Genomic DNA, 21,012 nt, shown 5'->3' with positions numbered 1-21,012 from the left:
AACTAACTAACTAACTAACTAACTAACTAACTAACTAACTAACTAACTAAATAAATAAATAAATAAATAAATAAATAAATGAATGAATGAATGAATGAATGAATGAATGAATGAATGAATAAATAAATAAATAAATAAATAAATAAATAAATAAATAAAATAAAATATTTATTTAAGAAAAAAAATCGTCATTATCACACAAAAATAGAAAAAGGTAGTGTCAATAAGAAGCTATACAGTCAAAATGGCTCACACTCCCTTTTACACATTTTACAGTATATTATAATATAAGTATGTTAATATGTGATCAAAAATGTATATACACTGTAAAAAACAATCTGTTTAATTTACAGTAAAATACCAGCAGCTGTGGTTACCATAACTTCGCAGTAAAAATTACAGAGTTTTTCTACTGTAAATTTAAATGGAAATCTAAAATATCAGCAAAAATTTTAATTTAGACTGAAAAGTCCCTTTATTTTTAGGGTAATTGTGTCCTTGTGACAATATGGTATTTCTCCATTAACTTTACATGAAAATCGTTTATTTTTACAGTAAAACTGTGTGCTCTCTACAGTTTTTGTACTATTCCTGGATTTACGGCAATTAAAAGTGTCTTCTACGGTGATACGCAATTTTTTATATATATATATATATATATATATATATATACACATATATGTATATATATATACATATATGTATATATATGTATATATATATACACATATATGTATATATATATACATATATGTGTATATATATATATATATACACATATATGTATATATATATACATATATGTATATATATATACATATATGTATATATATATATATATACATATATGTATATATATATATACATATATACATATATGTGTAATGCAATATAATAATATACAATATACATAATATATGTAATGCAAAAAAACAAAAGAAACGACACAAAATATAATTTGCATCTGGACAACAATGAGCATTTATTTTGGACATCCAAACAGTTCTCTACTCTGCATATGTAATGTCTGTTAGAGGCAGTGTCAATCTCCCTCCAGTGTCTACATGTTACTTGTTCTGAAAAACATCCTGCTGAAGTAGAGACCTACTGAAAATACTCCATACTGAACAAACCAATTCAAATATGAATTGTTTAAATTAGGTGAAATGGAACAAAAACATGGTTTTAAAGTAAGATGATACACACACGTCAGACCATGAAAAAAGAAATGCAAAGAGTTGGAGGTTATATTTTAAATATTTTATTTAAAACATCTGCTATAAAAACAAACATCTAAAAGAGATTTGAGACAGCTTAAAAATTACAATGATTACTAATATTGTGCTGAACGGACAAATTACATCATATTAAACATGAAACAAAACTAATGATGTTATTGTCTTGATTAAAAAGCAGTTCACAGCAGATTAAATGAAATACCATCCATGTTGAAACGGGTAATGCTTTCCTAAGTGAACAATCACATCAGTAACTTTTCAGGGATTTCTGCTGGACTTATAATAAAATGTGTAAGATACCAAGCCATAGGAGGTAAGATGGACTGAGCTTGCTGTCATTTTATTTTTAATTTATAAAATTAAGAACAAAGACAGCAAGGAAAAGTCGTGGGAAATTCTGATGATATCTACTGATAAAACACAACACAGCACAGGATGTACAATTCATTTTGTGTATGTGTGTAACAAGCATGCCTAAAATCTATTTATTGTGCAGCACATAACATTGTTCTCCATCAAAACACACAAAAATAAAACATTTATTTACATTTAAAAACATTTAATCAACCCCACCCTCATAAAAATCGCAGTGGACATAAATTTGTGTATCTTCCAGCAGTGCATTTTCCACTGCAGCTGTGACTGGCAGTCCAGGCCACGACGTCAGCTTGAAGCCAGAGTGGTGAAGCAAAAATCAGTCCATTTTCATGTCAATGTGGCCTTGTGTGGCCGTTTTTGTTTTCTACACTCCTGTCTTTTCTTTGATCCACCCGCGGAATTTGGTAACTGTTGTGTAGATGCCAGGTTTGTTCCTGCGGGCGCATCCATCCCCCCAACTGACCACTCCTGCCAGGAACATACGACTGCCGGACGGACTGGAAAGTGGGCCGCCGGAGTCCCCCTAACAGAGACAAATACAGGTAAATGTTTCAGTATTGAGTTACTTTATGGGGGCATTTTCTTGTCTCTGTGCTCCTTTCTTAACCTGTTCCTCCAAGACCCTCCACTTCACCTTCATTTCTACTTTTTCATAATTAGAAATTATTTTTTCCATGACAATGTTATCAATGAAACTGTAAAACAAAGCAATTTTTTTGGGTATCATTCTAAATAACTGAACAAACCTAACACTTATACTTATGTATAACTATGGTATAAAGGACCATTCTACACTGCAAAAAAGGTGTGTCTAAAAACAAGATAAAAACACTAAATCTGAAGAAAATTATCTTGCTGCATGGACAGATAATTTCACTTGACAAGATTTCTTAAATTAAGATTAGTAAATCTAGAAATAAGCAAGTTGAACGCTTAAAATAAGAAATTAACTTTAAGATAAATTACCTCACACTTCTAAAATAAAGTTTTTTCTATCTTAGTAAGAAACAAATAATTGTCAGTGCACTCTGCTCGGGCCAGTTCATCGCTGCTTGCAGCTTTAATTTATCATGTTTTAAGAGTTATTTTTTTATTTTAAGTGTTCAACATGCTTATTTCTAGATTTAATAATCGTAATTTAAGAAATCTTGTCAAGTGAAATTATCTGTCCATGCAGCAAGATCATTTCCCCCAGATTTAGTGTTTTTATTTTGTTTTTAGACACACTTTTTTTGCAGTGTAGCAAATTAAAATATTGATAAAATATTCACATCCCTTGTTTTGTGGGGAAAAAAATAAAACAAAGTAAAAAAGCAGGGCAGCACGAGATTCAAACGCCTTTATTACCTGACAAGCATCGACTCCCCCACTCAGCACTCCTGCACACAACATCCGAGACGTGAGCTGCCCTTCCATCAACTTGTCACATACTGTTTGGTTGATGATTCGGACCTGGGCCTTTTGGAGCACACGTGCAGCAAACCCTGATGCACAAAAGAGGACACCATCATGCTAATGTTTAACTTTAAATGTCATGTCATCAATTTGGGGCTCCAACAGTCATTAAACTTCCAGTAGTGGCAGGTCATCAGAGAAAAGTTGTTGTTTCTATTGGCAGGTCCTCAGTAAAGATGTATGTGTGTCACAGCAACTACATGACATTTATTAAATATTGAGCGACTGCAATTAAATAGCTTAGAAACCCCCCAGTTTATAACAGAGAATTACCAATCAAAGCCACAAATGTACACTAAACAAACACATGATCATTTGTAAACCAAAGGCATCTGAATTCCCAATAAATTATAATGTATATCACAATTAAATAAGGAGTTTAAAAGTATTTTCACAGATAATTTAAACTATTTTCCTGATTTGGGAATTCAAATTTGAATTATTCCGTCTGACCTCCAGAGGATGCAATTGCATTTCCAGTAAAATCAAAAACTAACAAGCAAGAAACTGTAACTAATCATTGATATCCATCCACTCACTTCATATTTAAGAGATTCAACACAAATTTGGGCTTTGTTTATTAAAATCTTTCAGTATAAGTGGCTCCAAGTATTCACCAAAATGTGAAATTCAAGGTTTGCTGTGTGTGGAGACTCACCTCCTTCTCGAGTGGCGCCCCATCCAGTGACCCACACAGTGTTACCGGGTGGGAAGTCATGTTGGGGAGCCGGCAAGCAGATGGGCCTGATGTAGTCGGAGTAGGTGACAGGACTGTCCAGCTCCATCAGGGCGATGTCATTGTCATAGGTGTGTGCGTTGTAGTTGGGGTGGGATATGACCTGCTTCAGGTTCTTCTTCACCACGGCACTTCCAATGGTCCGCTGGGTGTGAAGGCCGAGGTAAACTTCCCACGTACCGGGCAGGTCATATCTAAAGAAGCCCACCAAAACAGATCACAAAGTTATTTCTGAATCCAGGATAACCATTAACAGGAACATCATGTGGCTCAAAGCACCACATTAGAAAATATGGAAACACTTTATATTAGGGAACACATATTCAACATTAGTTAGTTGCTTATTAGCATGCAAATAAGTAACATAATGGCTCTTAATTAGTCATTTTTATGTAGTTATTAATGCCTTATTCTGCATGGCCTTATTATACAACCAGTAAGACATTAACTAAGAGTTTTCCCTCAATAACCTCAGAAGTATTACTTATTAATAGTAAGTAAGGAAGTTGTTGTATACGAGTTAGGATCTTAATATGCTTTACTTTGTATGGACTTTATAAGTCTCTACATAGCGGTGAACGAAACCATTAAAACGGCAAATAACCACCTTCTCCAGACCTTTGACGTGACTGGTGGCTCCTTTTGGATGATGACTGGTAGATTGTAATGTCAATCATTACTCTACAAAGTGGGTCACTTTGTAGAGTAATGATTGACATTACAATCATATTAAGATCGTAGCTCATATACAACAACTTTCTTACTTACTACTAATAAGCAATAATTCTGAGGTTATTGAGGGAAAACTCTTAGTTAATGTCTTACTGGTTGTATAATAAGGCCATGCAGAATAAGGCATTAATAACAACTTAATAATGACTAATTAAGAGCCAATGTGTTACTATTTGAATGCCAATAAGCAACAAATTAATGTTGAATACGTGTTCCCTAAAATAAAATGTGACCAAAAATATAAACCTGATACCTGTTAGGCCTGACTTGTTTACTGTTACAGTTAAATGACAAAACTTAATGTTCAAAATTATCTTTCAAAGGAATTTTAAAAAGGCAAAAATCATTGTAAAGTAATTCCAGATAAAATGCATAAACATCAACCTACAGAAGAATATGTACATATAAAGAGCTAAAATATTAACGTATACTTTTTGACAGCTTTAAACTTAGGTTATTGTGGTAGAAGAACTATATCAACTGAAACTTGCACTCAGGTTTTGCAAAGAGTTCACGCATGTTAAAGTGTTCATGCACACATTCAAGTGTGGTGTTGTTGTAAAAACACAGCGGTTTCACTTCGCATGTGACAAACTGTTTACAAACCACTGCAAGGCATTAAGTCTTAATGATTTAAAAAAATATATAACACCCACAGTTTTTGTGTAAAAATATATATTTTACTGTATTTAAGAGTACTTGAGGTGTTGAATAAGCACAAAATATTTCAAATAACTTAAGACAACTTTAATAAAACTTGCATAATACTAGTTTTAATTTATTTTGGATAAGAGCATCTGCTAAATATCTGAAATATAAAAATCAAATAATCACCAGACATCTAAAAAGCAATTAGATCTCTTCACCTTACTTATTCAGAAATAGCTGCAAGCATGGGCCATGATTTGTCACATTATGCAGAAAAATAAAGATTTCTAGTAGCCAGTGAGAACATAACACATAAAGTAAGATGATACCTTGTCCTGCCGTCACTTTGCACACAGTGGGCAGCAGTGACGAGCCAGCGTGGACTGATGAGAGATGCTCCACACACGTGACCGTAGTTTTTGACATGGAGGCTGACCTGCCAGGGGAACTCCCCATCTTCTGCATCCTGACCGCCCACAATACGTGACGTCTTGAACATACTCCTTCCGCAGTCTGCAAAATAAAGCCTTTGGAGTCACCAATCACGCCAACATTATCAAATCATATGACTTCTTCATGATGTCATGACGTAAAAACGAAGCAGTGTGTTTTCCTGCCATCAACTTCCCTCTAAAATACTGGCTTAAAACTCCATGTCAGTTTTTGTTTGATGATGATGATAGGCCAAGTAAAATCGGAGATAAGGTCAAATATATTTAGTATAAAAATATAGAACTAGATGTTATCCTCATTTTACCTCTTATATGCAACTTGTGTCCATATTTGCAACATTTTGTTGTGTTTCTTTGGGTTCAAAATGTTGATCCAATAAGTCAAAGTGAAAAAATAATCATCAAGTCATAAAGATGAGGTTGTGCTGATGAAAAAAAGATACCAACATGACATGGTAAACATGGTTTTAAGTGTTATATACAGGCAGAATGAAAAGGATTCAAAAACGGCCAAAATAGCCCCAGACTCCAGAGGGTTAATCATAAGGCACAGCTTGTTGCCACTAGTTGTTGTTATTAACGGGAGTGGACTGCAAAAAAGGGGTGATAAAAACACTAAATCTGAGGGAAATGATCTTGCTGTATGGACAGAAAATTTAACTTGACAAGAATTTTAAAATTAAGATTATTAAATCTAGAAATAAGCATGCTGTACGATTAAAATAAGAAATTAACTCTTAAAACAAGATAAATTAAAGCTGCAAGCAGCGATGAACTGGCCTGAGCAGAGTGAACTGCAAATTATTTGCTTCTTACCAAGATTAAAAAAAAAAAAACCTTAGATTTAGAAGTGTTAGATAATTTATCTTTTTTTAAGCGTTCATTTCTTATTTTAAGTCTTCAACATGCTTATTTCTAGATTTAATAATCTTAATTTAAGAAATCTTGTCAAGTGAAATTATCTGTTCATGCAGCAAGATCATTTCCCTCAGATTTAGTGTTTTTATCTTGTTTTTAGACACACCTTTTTAGCAGTGTGGGTGGAAGTTCTCATCTGTTTAGTCATGTAACTGTAACTGAAACAATGCAGATGCCAATAAAAACTAGTTTTTGCATGCAACCACTGTGGATTTGATTGTGACATACCACAGTTCAACTCGTCAGATCCATCTTCACAATCCTGGTTCCCGTCACATTCTGGGTTCACTTTACTGATGCATTTATTGTTTTTACATCTATATGTGAGATCAGTGCAGCGCGTAGCAGTCGCTGCAGAAAGAGGGAGAGAGGGAAGAACAATTACAACTCTGCAACAAGCTAAAAAAAAGGCATGCATCAAGGAACATTAAGATTCATTTTTAATTTCTGGTTGTATCCACCTGATGACTGTCAGTAACTATACACTCTACTTTTAGCTCTACTTTGGTCTCCACCAACTCCTGAGAAAAATATGTCTCTTCAGCTGTTAAAAGCTTCACTAGGTTCACATATCAGTTGACAACTCTGTATGCCTGAAATTTGGTGGAAAGAAGATGTATCCATTCCTTTTTTTGCTTAGCACAGCATCATGCTGCAGGACATGGGGTTAAAGAGCAACCAAAGGGGTAAATAATCCACTTAAAAGCTTAATAACTCAGTCAGCACAGAAATCATGCACTTTACTCTAGTGGCAATTTGAAAAAAATGACATTTTTTGCATTTTAGAAGAGGAGTCGTACTTCTTGCACAGTCGAGCTCATCTGACCCATCCCCACAGTCATCTCTGCCGTCACATTTCTTCTTCTCGGAAACACATTTGCTATTCTTACATGTTATTTCTCCAGACTTGCATCCACCTTAGAAAACAAAAGACACAGAGGAATGAGAAAACTGTCTGAAAGCCTCTCAGGGCTCATGTAAAATCCATCAGTGGCAACAGGTCTTACCACAGTTCTCCTCATCTGTGCGGTCTCCACAGTCATCTACGCCGTCACATTTCCAGAAGTTGGGCTTACAAAACCCGTTTTTACAACTGATATGCCGTTTTGCATCGCATTCTGCAGGAAAACACAGTTAAACTCACTTTGTATGCTAGAATAATTGCACTACTTACTATGACTACTCTTTGTGAGCATAAAAGTATGAAGTACTTACTGCAATTAAGTTCATCACTCATGTCTCCACAGTCATTCCAGCCATCACACTTTAGGTTCATCTTAATGCAGCGCTGGTTTCTGCACTGGAACTGCTTTGGACAAGCTGTGGATGACAGGTTAAGTGTGAGATAAACTTGCCTTATTTCAATATGTATTCTTGGGTGACGACACAAAACTAAACATGGTCTACGGTCGCAAATTATTGTAAAGATGCTGGAGCCAAGAGTGAGAACTGAGTTAGGTAAGAAAGCGTTTAGTTACGCCCCTTTATCATGTAACAATCTGCAAAAGGAATTGAAATTGTCTGAATTGATCACAATCGGTGAATTTAAATAGATTCTAAAGGATAAAGAAATCTCTTCCCTTGGTCGGTGTGACTGCTCCTTATAAGTCTCTACTGAGGCTCCTTCAGTGTTGTTGTGATGCTGGACTTGTATTTAATTGTTTATGATAACTGTGTTTAAATGTTTTAACTTGTCTCTTTGTATGCTGCTTTCTTGGCCAGCTCTCTCTTGGGAAAGAGATTTTTTAAAATCTCAATGAGACTTTTACCTGGTTAAATAAAGTATATATATATATATATATATATATATATATATATATATATAATATATAAATAATCACTAACAGGGAGAAACTGAGTTACTTACGGTCCTTGACATCGATGGCTTCGTACCACGCATCGAATCCTCGGTCCACATACGAGGCATCGGAGTAAAACATCACGTTCATTCTGTTGTCTTTGCTGGTTTCTGTCTGTGGCCCATCTAGCTGGTCTCCGCACAGTCTGAGGATGAGATGGACAAGTAGTTACATGTCTGCTTTGTTATGCAATTACTATGCGGTTTTTCAAATACAAGCATTGACTCACTTCTTTCCGTTGACCTCCACATAGTCTTTGCGACAGTCTTTACGGTTTTCCTGCCCCGGCTCAGACAAGAAGAACTTTCTGAATGTCACCTTCACAGCCTTATTAGCAGGGACCTTAATGATTGACAGAGAGGAGTAAAAACATAAGGATACTGTATGTGACCTGCTGAAGTGCAAAACCAAACTGAACACTGTTTTTATGTGAAATGTAATTACGTATTGTCTGTGTTATTTTTGTTTCATGTTATGCATTCATATAATGCATGTCATGTCTGTTATCATTCTTTGTATTCCTACATTGTATTTGTCACACTGAAATATGACCCCAGGAAGAATAGCTGCTGCTTTGCAAAAGCTAATGGGGATCTAAATAGAAACAAACAAACAAACACGGTATCATTTTAAATCTCTTCTTAAAACCCACCTCTTATCGTTGGCTTTTAACACCACGTAGAGTGTTGATTTTATGACTTTTTTATGATGATTTTATGTATATACATGCATATTTTATTTTGTGCGTGCAGTGCATTTTATTTATTTTATTCTATTTTTTATTCTATTTTATCTTATTCTATTTTATGGTTTTATTGTCTACTTATATTTTTTATTGAGCTTTTAATGTGTTATCTATTTATTGTGTTTTTGTGCAGCACTTTGAAAACCCTGTGTTTGCTATAAACGTGCTATTTAAATAAAGTGGATTGGATTGGAACAGAAACAAATAGAGACATATGATATGGCTGTGTAACACAATGATTAAGTGGCGACATCTCACCTGGATCGTCCACTGGCATGAAGTTCGAGGAGGATAATAGTTTGGGAAGTTGGGAGAAGAGAAGTTGCCTGTTTCACCCGTCAGTTGTCCACCGCAGGTCGTACCTGTTAAAAATGTGTGTTGGTTTTAGCAATATTTGCATAAACATTTTTGGTGCAGCTCAAGTAGACATCAATCAGGACTCCATTATTTCATACCTTTACTTCCACGTTTGACTTGTGTCACTCTTGCTCTGAATCCTGGGAAGTTCAACTTATCGTTGGAGGCCATCGTCACCAGCATGACGTTGCCAGAAGACAGAAAGGTCAACGGTTCACTAGGGGAGTAGTACCCGCACATCCTGCAGAAGAAAAAAGCAAGCAAAATAAACGTCTGATATGCACTGTTCACTGATGTAATGGTTATAATTCATTTGGTTTAAACTGCATGTTCACTGTAAATTAATTCCTTCCAGAGCAACATTTTTTGGCTCAAACACCAATGGAAATACTCGTGCAAATGTTGTTTCTGAGGTTTTTCCTGTTGGTAACTAATTCAGTTCTCAGTGAACTTTAGATTTTTACTGTTGGCACAGACAAAGTACATCATTTTACAGTCTTACAAAGATGGCTCCTTTGATATGGATTAAGTTTAATAGCTAAAAAATATCCTTATCCACTACTGTCCTGAGAGAACACAGTGATACATTTGACATTTTATATCTCCTGTGCAAGAATGCCACTAAGGAAAGTTCTCCCTTTAGAGGCCTCATGCTAGAATAATAGTACACAATATGATAGTTTTAGTCTAAATCTGTGAGCAATTCAACTCACAACAACCAAATTAAGTTTACTTGTTTGTGTCAACAACCAGGTCTGCATGTTGTTTTTCAATTTGGAAAGAGTAATGACATTCTCAAATATTCATCTGAATAGCTCCAAGATTTAGACTAAACTTTAATTTTGCAAATACTATTATTCTCGCGTGAAGCTCAACCAAAACAAATATAATGCTGCAAATGGAGGTTTGTGTGCAAGAAAAGGATCCATCAGAAGCACAGCAACTGGCCAGCAGAGGGCCTTACATACAAGATATAGATCCCTCCATTCAAATCTAAAAACATGCACAAGATGCCACTGTATGGAAAAAGGAGTGCAGCTATTTATCTGCTTAGAGAAGTAAAGAAAACTCACTCTTCCATAACTCGGCTCTCAATGGCCACCAGTGAGTCGTAGATTTTGACAAAGTCGTTTTTGCAGTTCTCTTCGAGATTCATCGTATCAAAATCCAGCTTGATGTAGTAGTTGGGGTCTGCTCTCAGCTGCCACTGCATGAAGGTGTTGGGGGGATAAGGTTTGTTGGGGAAGCCGGGGGACTGGATCTGCCCCATCTGATTCGTCCTTGTATGTTCTGAAAACTTGAAAAATTCTGAGGCAGAAACAAAGACGTGGTGTTCACATTCACCTTGAAAATCACAATCACAGAAGTGCAGTAGCCCATTTATATTGCTGCTGTTTACAAACTTACTTTCATATCACTGTGCTAATATTTACTATGCAAATGACCAGTTGCATAACAGTACAACTGATGTCTTAGATTTGCACCCAATTACTTTATATTTTCTGGATATAAGAGTAAATCACAATGATGCTTCTGTTAAATACAGAGAGTTTCCGTCCTTTACACTCCTTTTAAAATCTTGCTTTTGTTATAAATGTAATGAAAGAAAGAAATGCATGGCTAAATATGGCTGGACTACATGATTATTATGCCAGTCGGACATTTATTTTCTGAACAATACGAATAACATAATTCTTTATTCTTGCTCAGTGGAATGATAAGCTCCTTGTTGTCGGCCAAGAAAATGTCATGGAACAAGAGCTGATAATCAATAATGGTTTCAGCGAAGGTAACATGTTCCAAACCCCATATGTCGACATTTTAGCTGTTTTCTACTTGTATAGATGAGAATAAATGATAGATGCAGGCTGAGAACTTACTGCTGAATGATGTTGTAAACAGCCGGGAGTCAAGTACTGTGAGATGGAACACAAAACACAGAAAAACAGAAGAAGTAAGTCAAAGTCAGCCAGACAGAACATGACTCTACAACAAACCACATACACAGCAACACACTGCAAGACCCCAGTAGTGTGGCTTTCAGTTGCTTTGACTCCACCTACCTGAAGACACCACATCGTCGAGGACCAGAGAGTTGCTCGGTCTGTTCGCGGTACGCCGCTCTTTGTCCACCAGCTTCTCCATCGCAGACATGGCGCTGTCGACAGAAGCCTCTTGGCCTGAAGGGATGTTGAACTCGGACAGGTAGTAGGCGATAACACTGCCTTCACTAAAAGAGTTTCATAGAATATTAATCAATCAATCAGACTTTATTTGTATAGCACTTTTCATACAAGAGATATGTAACACAAAGTGCTTTGTATAAAAAAGGAGAAAGTAATAATAATAATAATAATAATAATAATAATAACAAATCATAGAAACAAGCAAACACCCTCCACCCCAGTACCCTCCATCCACCATCTCATTAAAAGCAAAGCGCAAACTTAGGAAACACTGGAGGTAGGCTAGAAATTAATTAGATCAAAAAAAAAAAAAAAAAAAAAATATATATATATATATATATATATATAAATAAATAGACTAATAAATAGTAGCAAATAAATAAATAAATACATAAATAAAAGAGAAAATGTTGTAACATAGAAAAATATAAAAAAATGGTTCAAGTAAAAGCTAAATTAAAAAGATAAGTCTTAAGTTTGCTCTTAAAAATATAGATAAACAGTCTGTGATGCCCTAGAGATGAAGCAAAGTAAAAAACAAAATGTCACTATACTAAAAGGGTCAGACAGATGCATGTGTGCCGATACATCACAACTCATTTTTTTCTTAGATTTATTACTGTAAATTGGACATGGTCTAAGCCAGTGGTTTTCAAACTTTTTGTTCCCAAGGTAAAGCAAAGTGCAAGCCAAAATCTCAAGGCACACCATCAGGGCTTTCCACTTGGACATGGAGTAGCCAGCCAGTGGGGAAAAGTAGGCAGCTAGGGGGGTCAGGGGGGCATGCAGACCCTGGACTTTCACCCAGGAGAACAAGCTCAGTGTCCCATGTGAAAACAAAAGTGAATGATGTGGTTTAAACATCACTGAACTTTCGTGCCTCACGGTTTTACAGTTTTACTATTTCAAGTTGTCATTGTAACTTCTTCATTTCTAGCATTTACAGATATTTATTTATTGTTTTAAACTGTCTTTTGTAACGCCTTACTAGGAATTTTTTTGACCTAAACATAGATCAGTGTATTTGTAGCTTAAATTCACTGAAACTGCAGCTTTTTTTTCAACCGCAAACTGTACGTGTATGTATAATGATGTGTGCATTTTTTTTATAATGTTCTGCGAACTGCAATATGCGTCATTTTGACCAAAGGCTCTATGGGTCATTATGGGATGTTTCAGCAGGTGTAAGTGATGTCAACTGCAGTAAAAGGTACCGTTTACAAGACCGGTGCTTTAACCAGCTGAGCCACAGCGCCTCCATCTAACTCTTTTTGTGCCTACAGCTAAACAACAGGTGACCTCTTGACAACATGTTTAAAATAGCAATTATTACATTTAGGTATGAGGACACGATTATCCCCCCCTGCCAGTAGCAGGCACTCATTTTGGCAATGATGCTGTCAGTCATACTGCATTATGCTGCATTATACTGCATACTGCATTGGTTGTCACAAAATTCCATGGCACACCTGGACTTGTCTCATGGCACACCTGTGATCCATTTGGGAACCACTTGTGTCAGCAATATAATGTGTCTTTACCAACCACAGCCAGACTTTCTATAAGTAAAATCTTAATATTAATGTTAATGCAGCTACAACAATGGCTAAGCTGCACCTGAAAGCAGCTCATGATGGCGCCCAACATTATTGTAGTGTTACCTGGTTGAATTTCTATTTCTGCTGCATCTTTTTGATTGTCTTATTTTTCAATACCATGGTTCCTGTGGGTTCAAGTTACAGACTAACTAAACTGAACCAGAACAATGAGGATAACAGGAAATCCAAGCATACAAAAGCAGAGAGCACATACATGCACAATTCTCCGAACTTGCAATTTAAATAACATAAAATATTTAGAGATTAGTGTGTTGTAAATGGTGATGCTATTATATCTGTTTTGAGATACCCTGGTAACAAACACAACAGACGGACCAACAGGAATGGAAACATGGCCCTATGGGTAGAGGTAATGATGAAGGAGTCGTACCTGAAAGCCTGAACTGAAGAACCAACGTAGTATTTGGTCAACTGTGGACTTCTGGAATAGATGGTTTTAAGCTGAAAGACACGGGCAAAAAAATCGCAACAAAGAATGAACCAAGGTTATTATAGTTAACAAAAACTAACAAAATTGAAAAAACATTTTTGTTAACTGAAATAAAAATAAAAAAAAGTTTTTAAAAAAATGATGACTAACTGAAACTGTATTGTGTGGTTTAAAAACTAACTAAAATAATAGTGAAAATGTCCTTAGTTTTCGTCTTTGTCAACTTTTTTCATATGTAAACCATTTTGGTTGATATGAAATCTATTTCATCTATCTGGTTTTATGACTTAATAAACTTATTGGGGCTGAGATGGATCAGACAAAGGAAATAAAGGAAACATTTATTGTGACCTTTTTGAATCTGGCACCCAACAAATACCCCATTACAAAAAAACTAAAACTAATAAAAACTAAACTAAAACTAAGCATTCTCCAAAAAATAAAAACTAATAATTAAAACTAGCAAACTCACTCTAAAAGCTAATTAAAACTAACTGAATTTGAAAACAAGAATTGACAATGAAATTAAAACTAAAACTAATGAAAAACCCATTATAACCTTGGAATGAACGCAGGCTCTCTAAAAACACTCCAGAAACAATTGTTTATCACAGATTTGATTTTTTATTTATTTTTGATGACAGGGCAGCGGTTTGGAGGACGGAGCGGCAGTCTTACCTGTGAAGTCACCTGCTTCGCCAGCGCCTTGAACTCGGAGCTGTTGGAGTTCTCGTAGGCGTTTTCGAACACCTGGTTTGTGATCCGCATGGAGCCGCTGTACATCCTCTTGAGTCGCACATCTTTACGGACTGTGGGATCACAGTTCAATCCGGTTGAATAAAATTATACTTATAATGCCAAGCCAGACACACAAGTTATCTGAGAGACCCAACATTCCACCAAGAGTGAGTGCTATTGCTACAAGAAAAACTTCCCTTTCACAAGTAGAACCCAGACTGAAGATGTACACCCACACTTTGACTGCAAAACAGTTCAACCTCCTTAATTTCAGTGCCGTTTCTTTTCATCTGATTTTGGCCTTTTAACTTTTCTTTGATCGTCACATTTTTATTCCTTCTATCTTTTGAGCTGTGATGTTTTACGTCGCTCAGGTGTTTCAACTGATGTAGCTTTAATCTCTCCTTCCTGGTTTCCTTCATTTGCATGTGCAAATAATCAGACAGAATAAACAAAATAAAAGGTATGTTGAGCTCTAAGTCACCCACAACAACTTACAGTGGAAATGCCAGACCAGCAGTCCGGTCATAAGTGCAACAACTGCAGCGAAGACGATCACGCCGATCACAGCCCCAACTTTTCCCGGACCCTTTTTCTTCTCAAGCTTTTTGTTGTCCGATGCAGGCAGAAACTGGACAGAGGTATCCCAGTCTTTGTCCTAGAAGACAAACAGACAGTTGTATGGGTGAATGAATGATCAAAACATAAAACTGAAGGATAAAAATAACTTCTAAAGATGAACTGCAACCATTTCACAGGAGATACAGACATGTGTGGGCATAAGCTGCAAAAGCTTTATCTTTTTTAAAGGGTGATATTTAAGATAAAAGTTGTTAGAATAATCTGTGTCTCTGTGGACGTAAATCACTATCTATGCGTGTGTAATTCAATAATAAATTATAATAATAATACATTTATTTGTAAAGCACTATTCATAAAGAAATCTCAAAATGCTACAGAAACCAGAAACATAATAAACAAAAGACTAAGAGAAAAATCAGACACGTTAGGCAGTAATAAAGTACATTAAAGAAAACAGGTAAAGGAGGAGATTAAGGTGCAGAGACAATGATAAAAACATCTAGGGACGGGGCGTCCCGGTGGCTCACACTGGTAGAGCGCTTACCATGTAGGCTGTGTCCTTGCTGCGGCGGAGCCGGGTTCAAATCCGGCCTGAGCTCCCTTTGCTGCATGTCTTCCCCTCTATCACCCCCTTTCTATCTGTCACTATCAATAAAGCAAAAAATGCCAAAAAAATAATCTTTAAAAAAAAACAAACATCTAGGGACAACCTAAAATGCCCGCCTGAACAAAAAAAAGTTTTAAGACCTTTAAAAAAAAAAAAAAAAAAGATCTTAAAACTTTTATTTTCTTTGTGTACCCTCTCTGTGCATTGATAGATTAATCATGCAAGCTGCTTTGCTACAATGCTCATGTGCTAATATTGTTGTTAAACTATGATGGAACTAAATACATTTACTCCATCTGCTTAAACTTTCTCTGCCCTATTTAGAGTAAGATTCTATAATCACAAATATATATATTTTATGTGGATAGGTTTGTTGCAAAATCTGTGTCTCCAGTAATATCTCTACAGGTTGTTTATATCAAGGCAGGAGTTTGTGATTTTAAAGTTTGTTGCAGGTCAGGTCAGGTCACGGACATGCTGTGTTAAGCAGAGAGATACATGATATCTCTCTTAGTGACATGTGTCCACGTATTGAATAAACTGATGAATCAGCGGATTGAAAGGAGGCGGCGTCTGCAGAATATCAACCTGCATTCTTAGAAAACTTGTGTCAAGCTATAATATGGGTTCAGGGAAAGTAGACTGTGTTCAGCCTTCAAGAACTGACCGCCTATGTGTTCTCAGGGAAGAGTAGATTGAACCCAGAGACTCTGTAACGGCACATTTCTTGACATATTGTAATAAAGTGAACTCGGATGTCTCCTGCTCATTATTCCCCATCAAACGATCGGCACGGAGAAATAGGTGAGGAATCTGTGTTGGAGTCAGATCATTTAATTTTAAAGGTTTCCTCAATACTATTTCCCAACAAAACATAAAACTGAAGGGATAACAATAACTTCTACATTTGAACTGCAACCATTTCACAGGAGATAAAAGACATTTGTGGACATAAGCTGCAAGAGCTTTATCTTTTTTAGGGGTGATATTTAAGATAGAAGTACCTTTCTTTTCTCTACCATAGTAAATTATCAGCTGCTGATAAATGACAGCAGCAGCCAGCAAGTAGGTACTTGTGTATTTTAGGAATGTATGTGCCTGTGGTGACCAACAGAATAAGGCCTTCACCTAGCCAAACTAGCTCCTGAAATATGACTTAATGCATTTCTTCGACTAATAGGTGGTTAGGGGAAATAAACTGGACGGTTTTTTTCATTCAAAATCTGATTACAAAACACAGAGAGGACAGTTTCAGTGCGTGGTTGTGTTCATGAGTTAGACGGGATCTTTATGCATGAGTCACGGCCCTGTGGTTGCCTTTAAGAGGTGAGACGGAGGGGGGAGGGAGTACAAAGGTTTCACAATGTAAAATCCTGTCAAACCTGCTGGGAGTAAACCACTCACAGATCTGAAGTAGAAGACAACAAGTTTCTGTGTGTGTTCGCTGCACTGTAGTAGAAAATTAAAGGTTCCCTGAAAACCTGAACAACCTCACAGACCAACAAAAGATCATTTTAAAAGCTTTGGGATTGTTTAATAAAAGATTATTTTGTTTTTTGTGTACATTTCACAGCTTTCTGCGCTGTAAAACTATGACTCCACCGACCGTTTTATGACCCAATGACAACACTTTCTTTCCGCCTGTATAAACCTGACACTCGCTAAATAACCAGAATGAATTATACTGCACCTATGAGGGCAAGCATTTATTTTTAAGCAGGTTTGAACTCTATGATATTAAATTCCCATTTTAAAGGCTTATTGCAGAGTCTGTGGAATAGATATTCATGGCTCTGTTTGGTTTATAAACCAAATATTTCATGCTACACACACTCACTGCCCGAGGTGGTTTTTAAAAGCTACAAATTAGAGGGAAATTGATTCTAAAGAATAAGAAATGCCTCCGCTCCTTACAAACAAGAAATATGACTCATAACTTTTCAGCTTGTAATAAATCTCTCAGTGTCCATATGGTTCAATCATCTTCATTATAATAAAGCATCAAATACCTACTTTGGTCAAACTTTAACCTATCATTCTTGTAGACAACAGAAATGTAATTCTTTTAGCATATCATCTAATCATTATACTATTAAAATGGCATTTAATTATCACTGTCAACAACTAAAACACGCTTAGCACAGCATCTCTGCTCCAGAATACTCCTCTAATCTGCTCCATTGTGTCCTGGAGGACAAATCCTCTGACACTGAAGGACATTTTTCACATAATGCCTTCTGTTTATAACTATACTGTGATATTGTGGAGTAATTAAATGGATGTTAGAGTACAGAAGGGAAGTGAACAAGTCACAACAGGGCGGAGGAACCCTGGAATTCAGGCATCCTGCTCTCTGCAGACTGATGAAGCTCCAGGAGCTTCGACACTGATAATCAGATTTTGCAAAAAGGTTTTAACCAAAACTTTGTACCACTTTAAAGGTTTAAAGCTTTTGGAGATCCGCCTATTGTATACTGCAGGTTGGAACACACCTCAGTATTTTTTTTCATTGTGCTAACTTCTTGGAAATCAAGAGAGAAAGGAGTGGCAGCGTCTTAAGGCTTGTTTAACAAAAACATGTTACATTTACAAGGATGTTTGGTGGAATGGCATACAAAGCAGAGCCATAATGATTATTGAAGCAATTAATCAGTCCATAGAAATACCTTTTTTTTCTCTTTTACGCTAGCTAATCTTATATGGAAAAATGGCAGAAAAATGCTGTTTTCAGTCTCTCCAAAAAATGGAGATTTTCTGCTTTTCCCTCTTTAATATCATACTAAACTGGATATCTCTGGGTTTTGGACTGAATACAGAGGAGATTTAAAGGCAGGGATTGACATTTTTCAATAATTTCTGACATTTTATAGACCAAATTAAAAATGACAGAATAGAAAAGTTATTCTTAGTTGGGACAAAGAACACAACACCAAATAGTTTATGAAATGATTCTTCAGTTATTATCTTATGAGCTACTGCTCTTACTTGAATGAAAAAGAACTGTAATATGTATCATATAATCACAATGTGTACATTGATCGTTAACCAGTTGCGGATTACAGATCTAACTGTATCAAAATTGCATGTTTTGGGGGATATCACAGCCTCAGAAATGGTATTTACCGTTTGAGTGCTCTCACAAATCTAAAAATGACACTTTTTGTTTGTTTTGCATATTTATGTGAGAATTCCAAATTTAAAATAACAAATTAAACTGCTGGCACAACCTCTAATCAGCACAGAACCAGAAGCTTGGCAAAGAAATGAAAGCAGGTTGTTTTTTTCAGCTTCTAAGTGCTGGATTTCTTTATGCACTTAATAACATGTTTGTCTTTAGGCAAAACAGTGTGTTGGTGATAAGAGTGCCTGAGACTGTTGAGGGTTTAAGAAACAATTTGCAGAGTTGTGTACAGAGATCCTTTCAACTGTTGCATGCATGTGTGGAATGAAAACACAGCTGACCTATCAGTTTCATGTCTGACAGGTTTGCTTTGGCTAGGTTTCATTCACCTGTAATGCTCTCTATGGCTGGGCGATATGGATCAAAAGTCATATCCCAATATATTTAGGCTGAATATCGATACACAATATTTATTCCAATATTTTTTATAGCAAAGTGAGAGCAAATGTTCAGTCAAAGCCACGAGTAGTTTTATTGAAACCATTTATTTATGTGAACATAAATACTGTATAACAGGAGCACTTTTTTTTTTTTTTTTTTTTTTTTTTTTTTTTTTTTTTTTTTAAATCAAAGCTCCATAAAGTGCACATTTAAATAAAAAAATATCTTAAATAAAATAGCCTATGAAATAAAAGAGGCCAATCTTTTTCTGAAATAAATATATTTATATGAGAAAAGAATAACGAACATTACAAAAGAACTAAATATGACAAACCCGTGTAAGGGCAGCATTTATATATAAAAGAAAAAAATTGAACTATATCGATATATGCGAGATCTAATTCCATATCACATTAAAAAATATATCGATATATCGCCCAGCCCTAATTTTAATCTCTGATGTTTCTCTCTGCACTGCAAATTATTTGTTTCTTACCGAGATAAAAAACAACAACATATATTTAGAAGTGTTAGATTATTTGTCTTGTTTCAATTTCTTATTTTAAGTGTTCAACATGCTAATTCCTAGATTTAACAATCTTAATTTAAGAAATATTGTCAAGTGAAATTATCACTGGGCGGCTGTGGCTCAGTTGGGAGAGTTGGTTGGCCCCCAACCGAAGGGTTGGTGGTTCGATCCCTGACCATCGCAGCCTACATGTCGAAGTATCCTTGAGCAAGATGCTGAACCCCAAATTGCTCCCGATGTGCTGTGTTCATCGGTGTGAGAATGAATTCCCAATGGTGGCAGGTGGCACCGTTTAGGGCAGCCTCTGCCACCAGTATGAATGTGTATGTATGTCTGTATTGTAAAGCGCTTTGAGTGGTCGCAAAGCGACTAGAAAAGCGCTATATAAGTGCAGGTCCATTTACCATTTATCTGTCCATGCAGCAAGATCATTTCCCTCAGATTTAGTGTTTTTATCTGTTTTTTAGACTCCCCTTTTTTGCAGTGTGCATCAGTTTGCTTCACTTCCTTTCCCATAAATATCCACCAATGTTAAAGATTCAGCTCTTTCATTAACACACACACATCTAATCAATATTTAACAGGGTCAAACAGAGCCTCCACCTACATGACTAACAGAAGACAAGTTTCTTACCGACTTCGGGGTGTATCTCAGTCCACTGTCCATGTAGTCCATCAGGTGTCAACACCAGACTCCAAATAAAAAAATAAAATAAACTAAAACAAAAACTTCCTTTTTATTTCTTGCACTAAAGCCTCCAAAGGCTGTTTTCAGAGGCGAGCCTGTAGGCCTGCTGGTCGCTAAGAGATGACTCTTGTCAACGAATCCGCCCTGCGAGCAAAATAAGAGAAAAGAAATAAATAAAATCTAGCTATACGAGAAAGAGCTTACAACGAAGAAAAATGTCTCAAAGTGTCTTTCAAATAAGTCTCCTCTCCGGTTGAGTCGTCCACAAAATGTCTGTGTGACCTGACGGTACGGTGTGTGACTCTGGGGGGAAAAAGTTTTTTCCGGGAGCTTCAGGTTTCTGCGGGCGTGTCTCCCTCCCGCACCTGCAGCGACTTCCTGTTTACCTGCAACAGGTGAGGACAATGTGTCTTTAATGACCTTTTATGGGAAGCTAAAGCAAAAAAAAAGCAGAAATAAACAAAACACAACGTGAATTAAAATACAAAAAAAATAATGCAATAAACTGTTGAAATCGTAAAGGTTCCACACGGCCTATTTTTAGTTTCAGTCA

At 36.0% G+C, this 21,012-nt stretch overlaps 1 protein-coding gene across 1 annotated transcript; it reads right to left on the bottom strand.

The window, feature by feature from the left end:
* Positions 1-1,255: 1,255 nt before the first annotated feature.
* st14a (ST14 transmembrane serine protease matriptase a) lies at positions 1,256-21,012 on the bottom strand. Its single transcript, XM_059331220.1, has 19 exons — positions 20,406-21,012; positions 14,990-15,149; positions 14,432-14,562; positions 13,694-13,764; positions 11,582-11,748; positions 11,399-11,434; positions 10,592-10,826; positions 9,617-9,759; positions 9,420-9,523; positions 8,646-8,758; positions 8,425-8,561; positions 7,773-7,877; positions 7,565-7,675; positions 7,358-7,474; positions 6,786-6,908; positions 5,517-5,700; positions 3,730-4,001; positions 2,964-3,100; positions 1,256-2,139 (listed from the first exon to the last, which is right to left on the bottom strand). The coding sequence occupies exons 1-19, from the start codon at positions 20,445-20,447 to the stop codon at positions 1,981-1,983; spliced, it is 2,547 nt and encodes an 848-aa protein (XP_059187203.1). The 5' UTR covers positions 20,448-21,012; the 3' UTR covers positions 1,256-1,980.

This window comes from Centropristis striata, chromosome 4 (assembly GCF_030273125.1).
Source record: "Centropristis striata isolate RG_2023a ecotype Rhode Island chromosome 4, C.striata_1.0, whole genome shotgun sequence".
Lineage (NCBI taxonomy): Eukaryota > Metazoa > Chordata > Actinopteri > Perciformes > Serranidae > Centropristis > Centropristis striata.
The sequence above is the reverse complement of the archived record's forward strand: the minus strand, read 5'-3'. Positions and strand labels throughout refer to the sequence as shown.

Coding starts and splice junctions, on each gene's coding strand:
- st14a (XM_059331220.1), bottom strand. CDS start 20,447: ATGGACTACATGGACAGTGGACTGAGATACACCCCGAAGTCG. Junction 11,435..11,581: donor CGACGATGTGGTGTCTTCAG/GTAGGTGGAGTC, acceptor TCCATCTCACAG/TACTTGACTCCCGGCTGTTT. Junction 7,676..7,772: donor GAGTGATGAACTTAATTGCA/GTAAGTACTTCA, acceptor GTTTTCCTGCAG/AATGCGATGCAAAACGGCAT.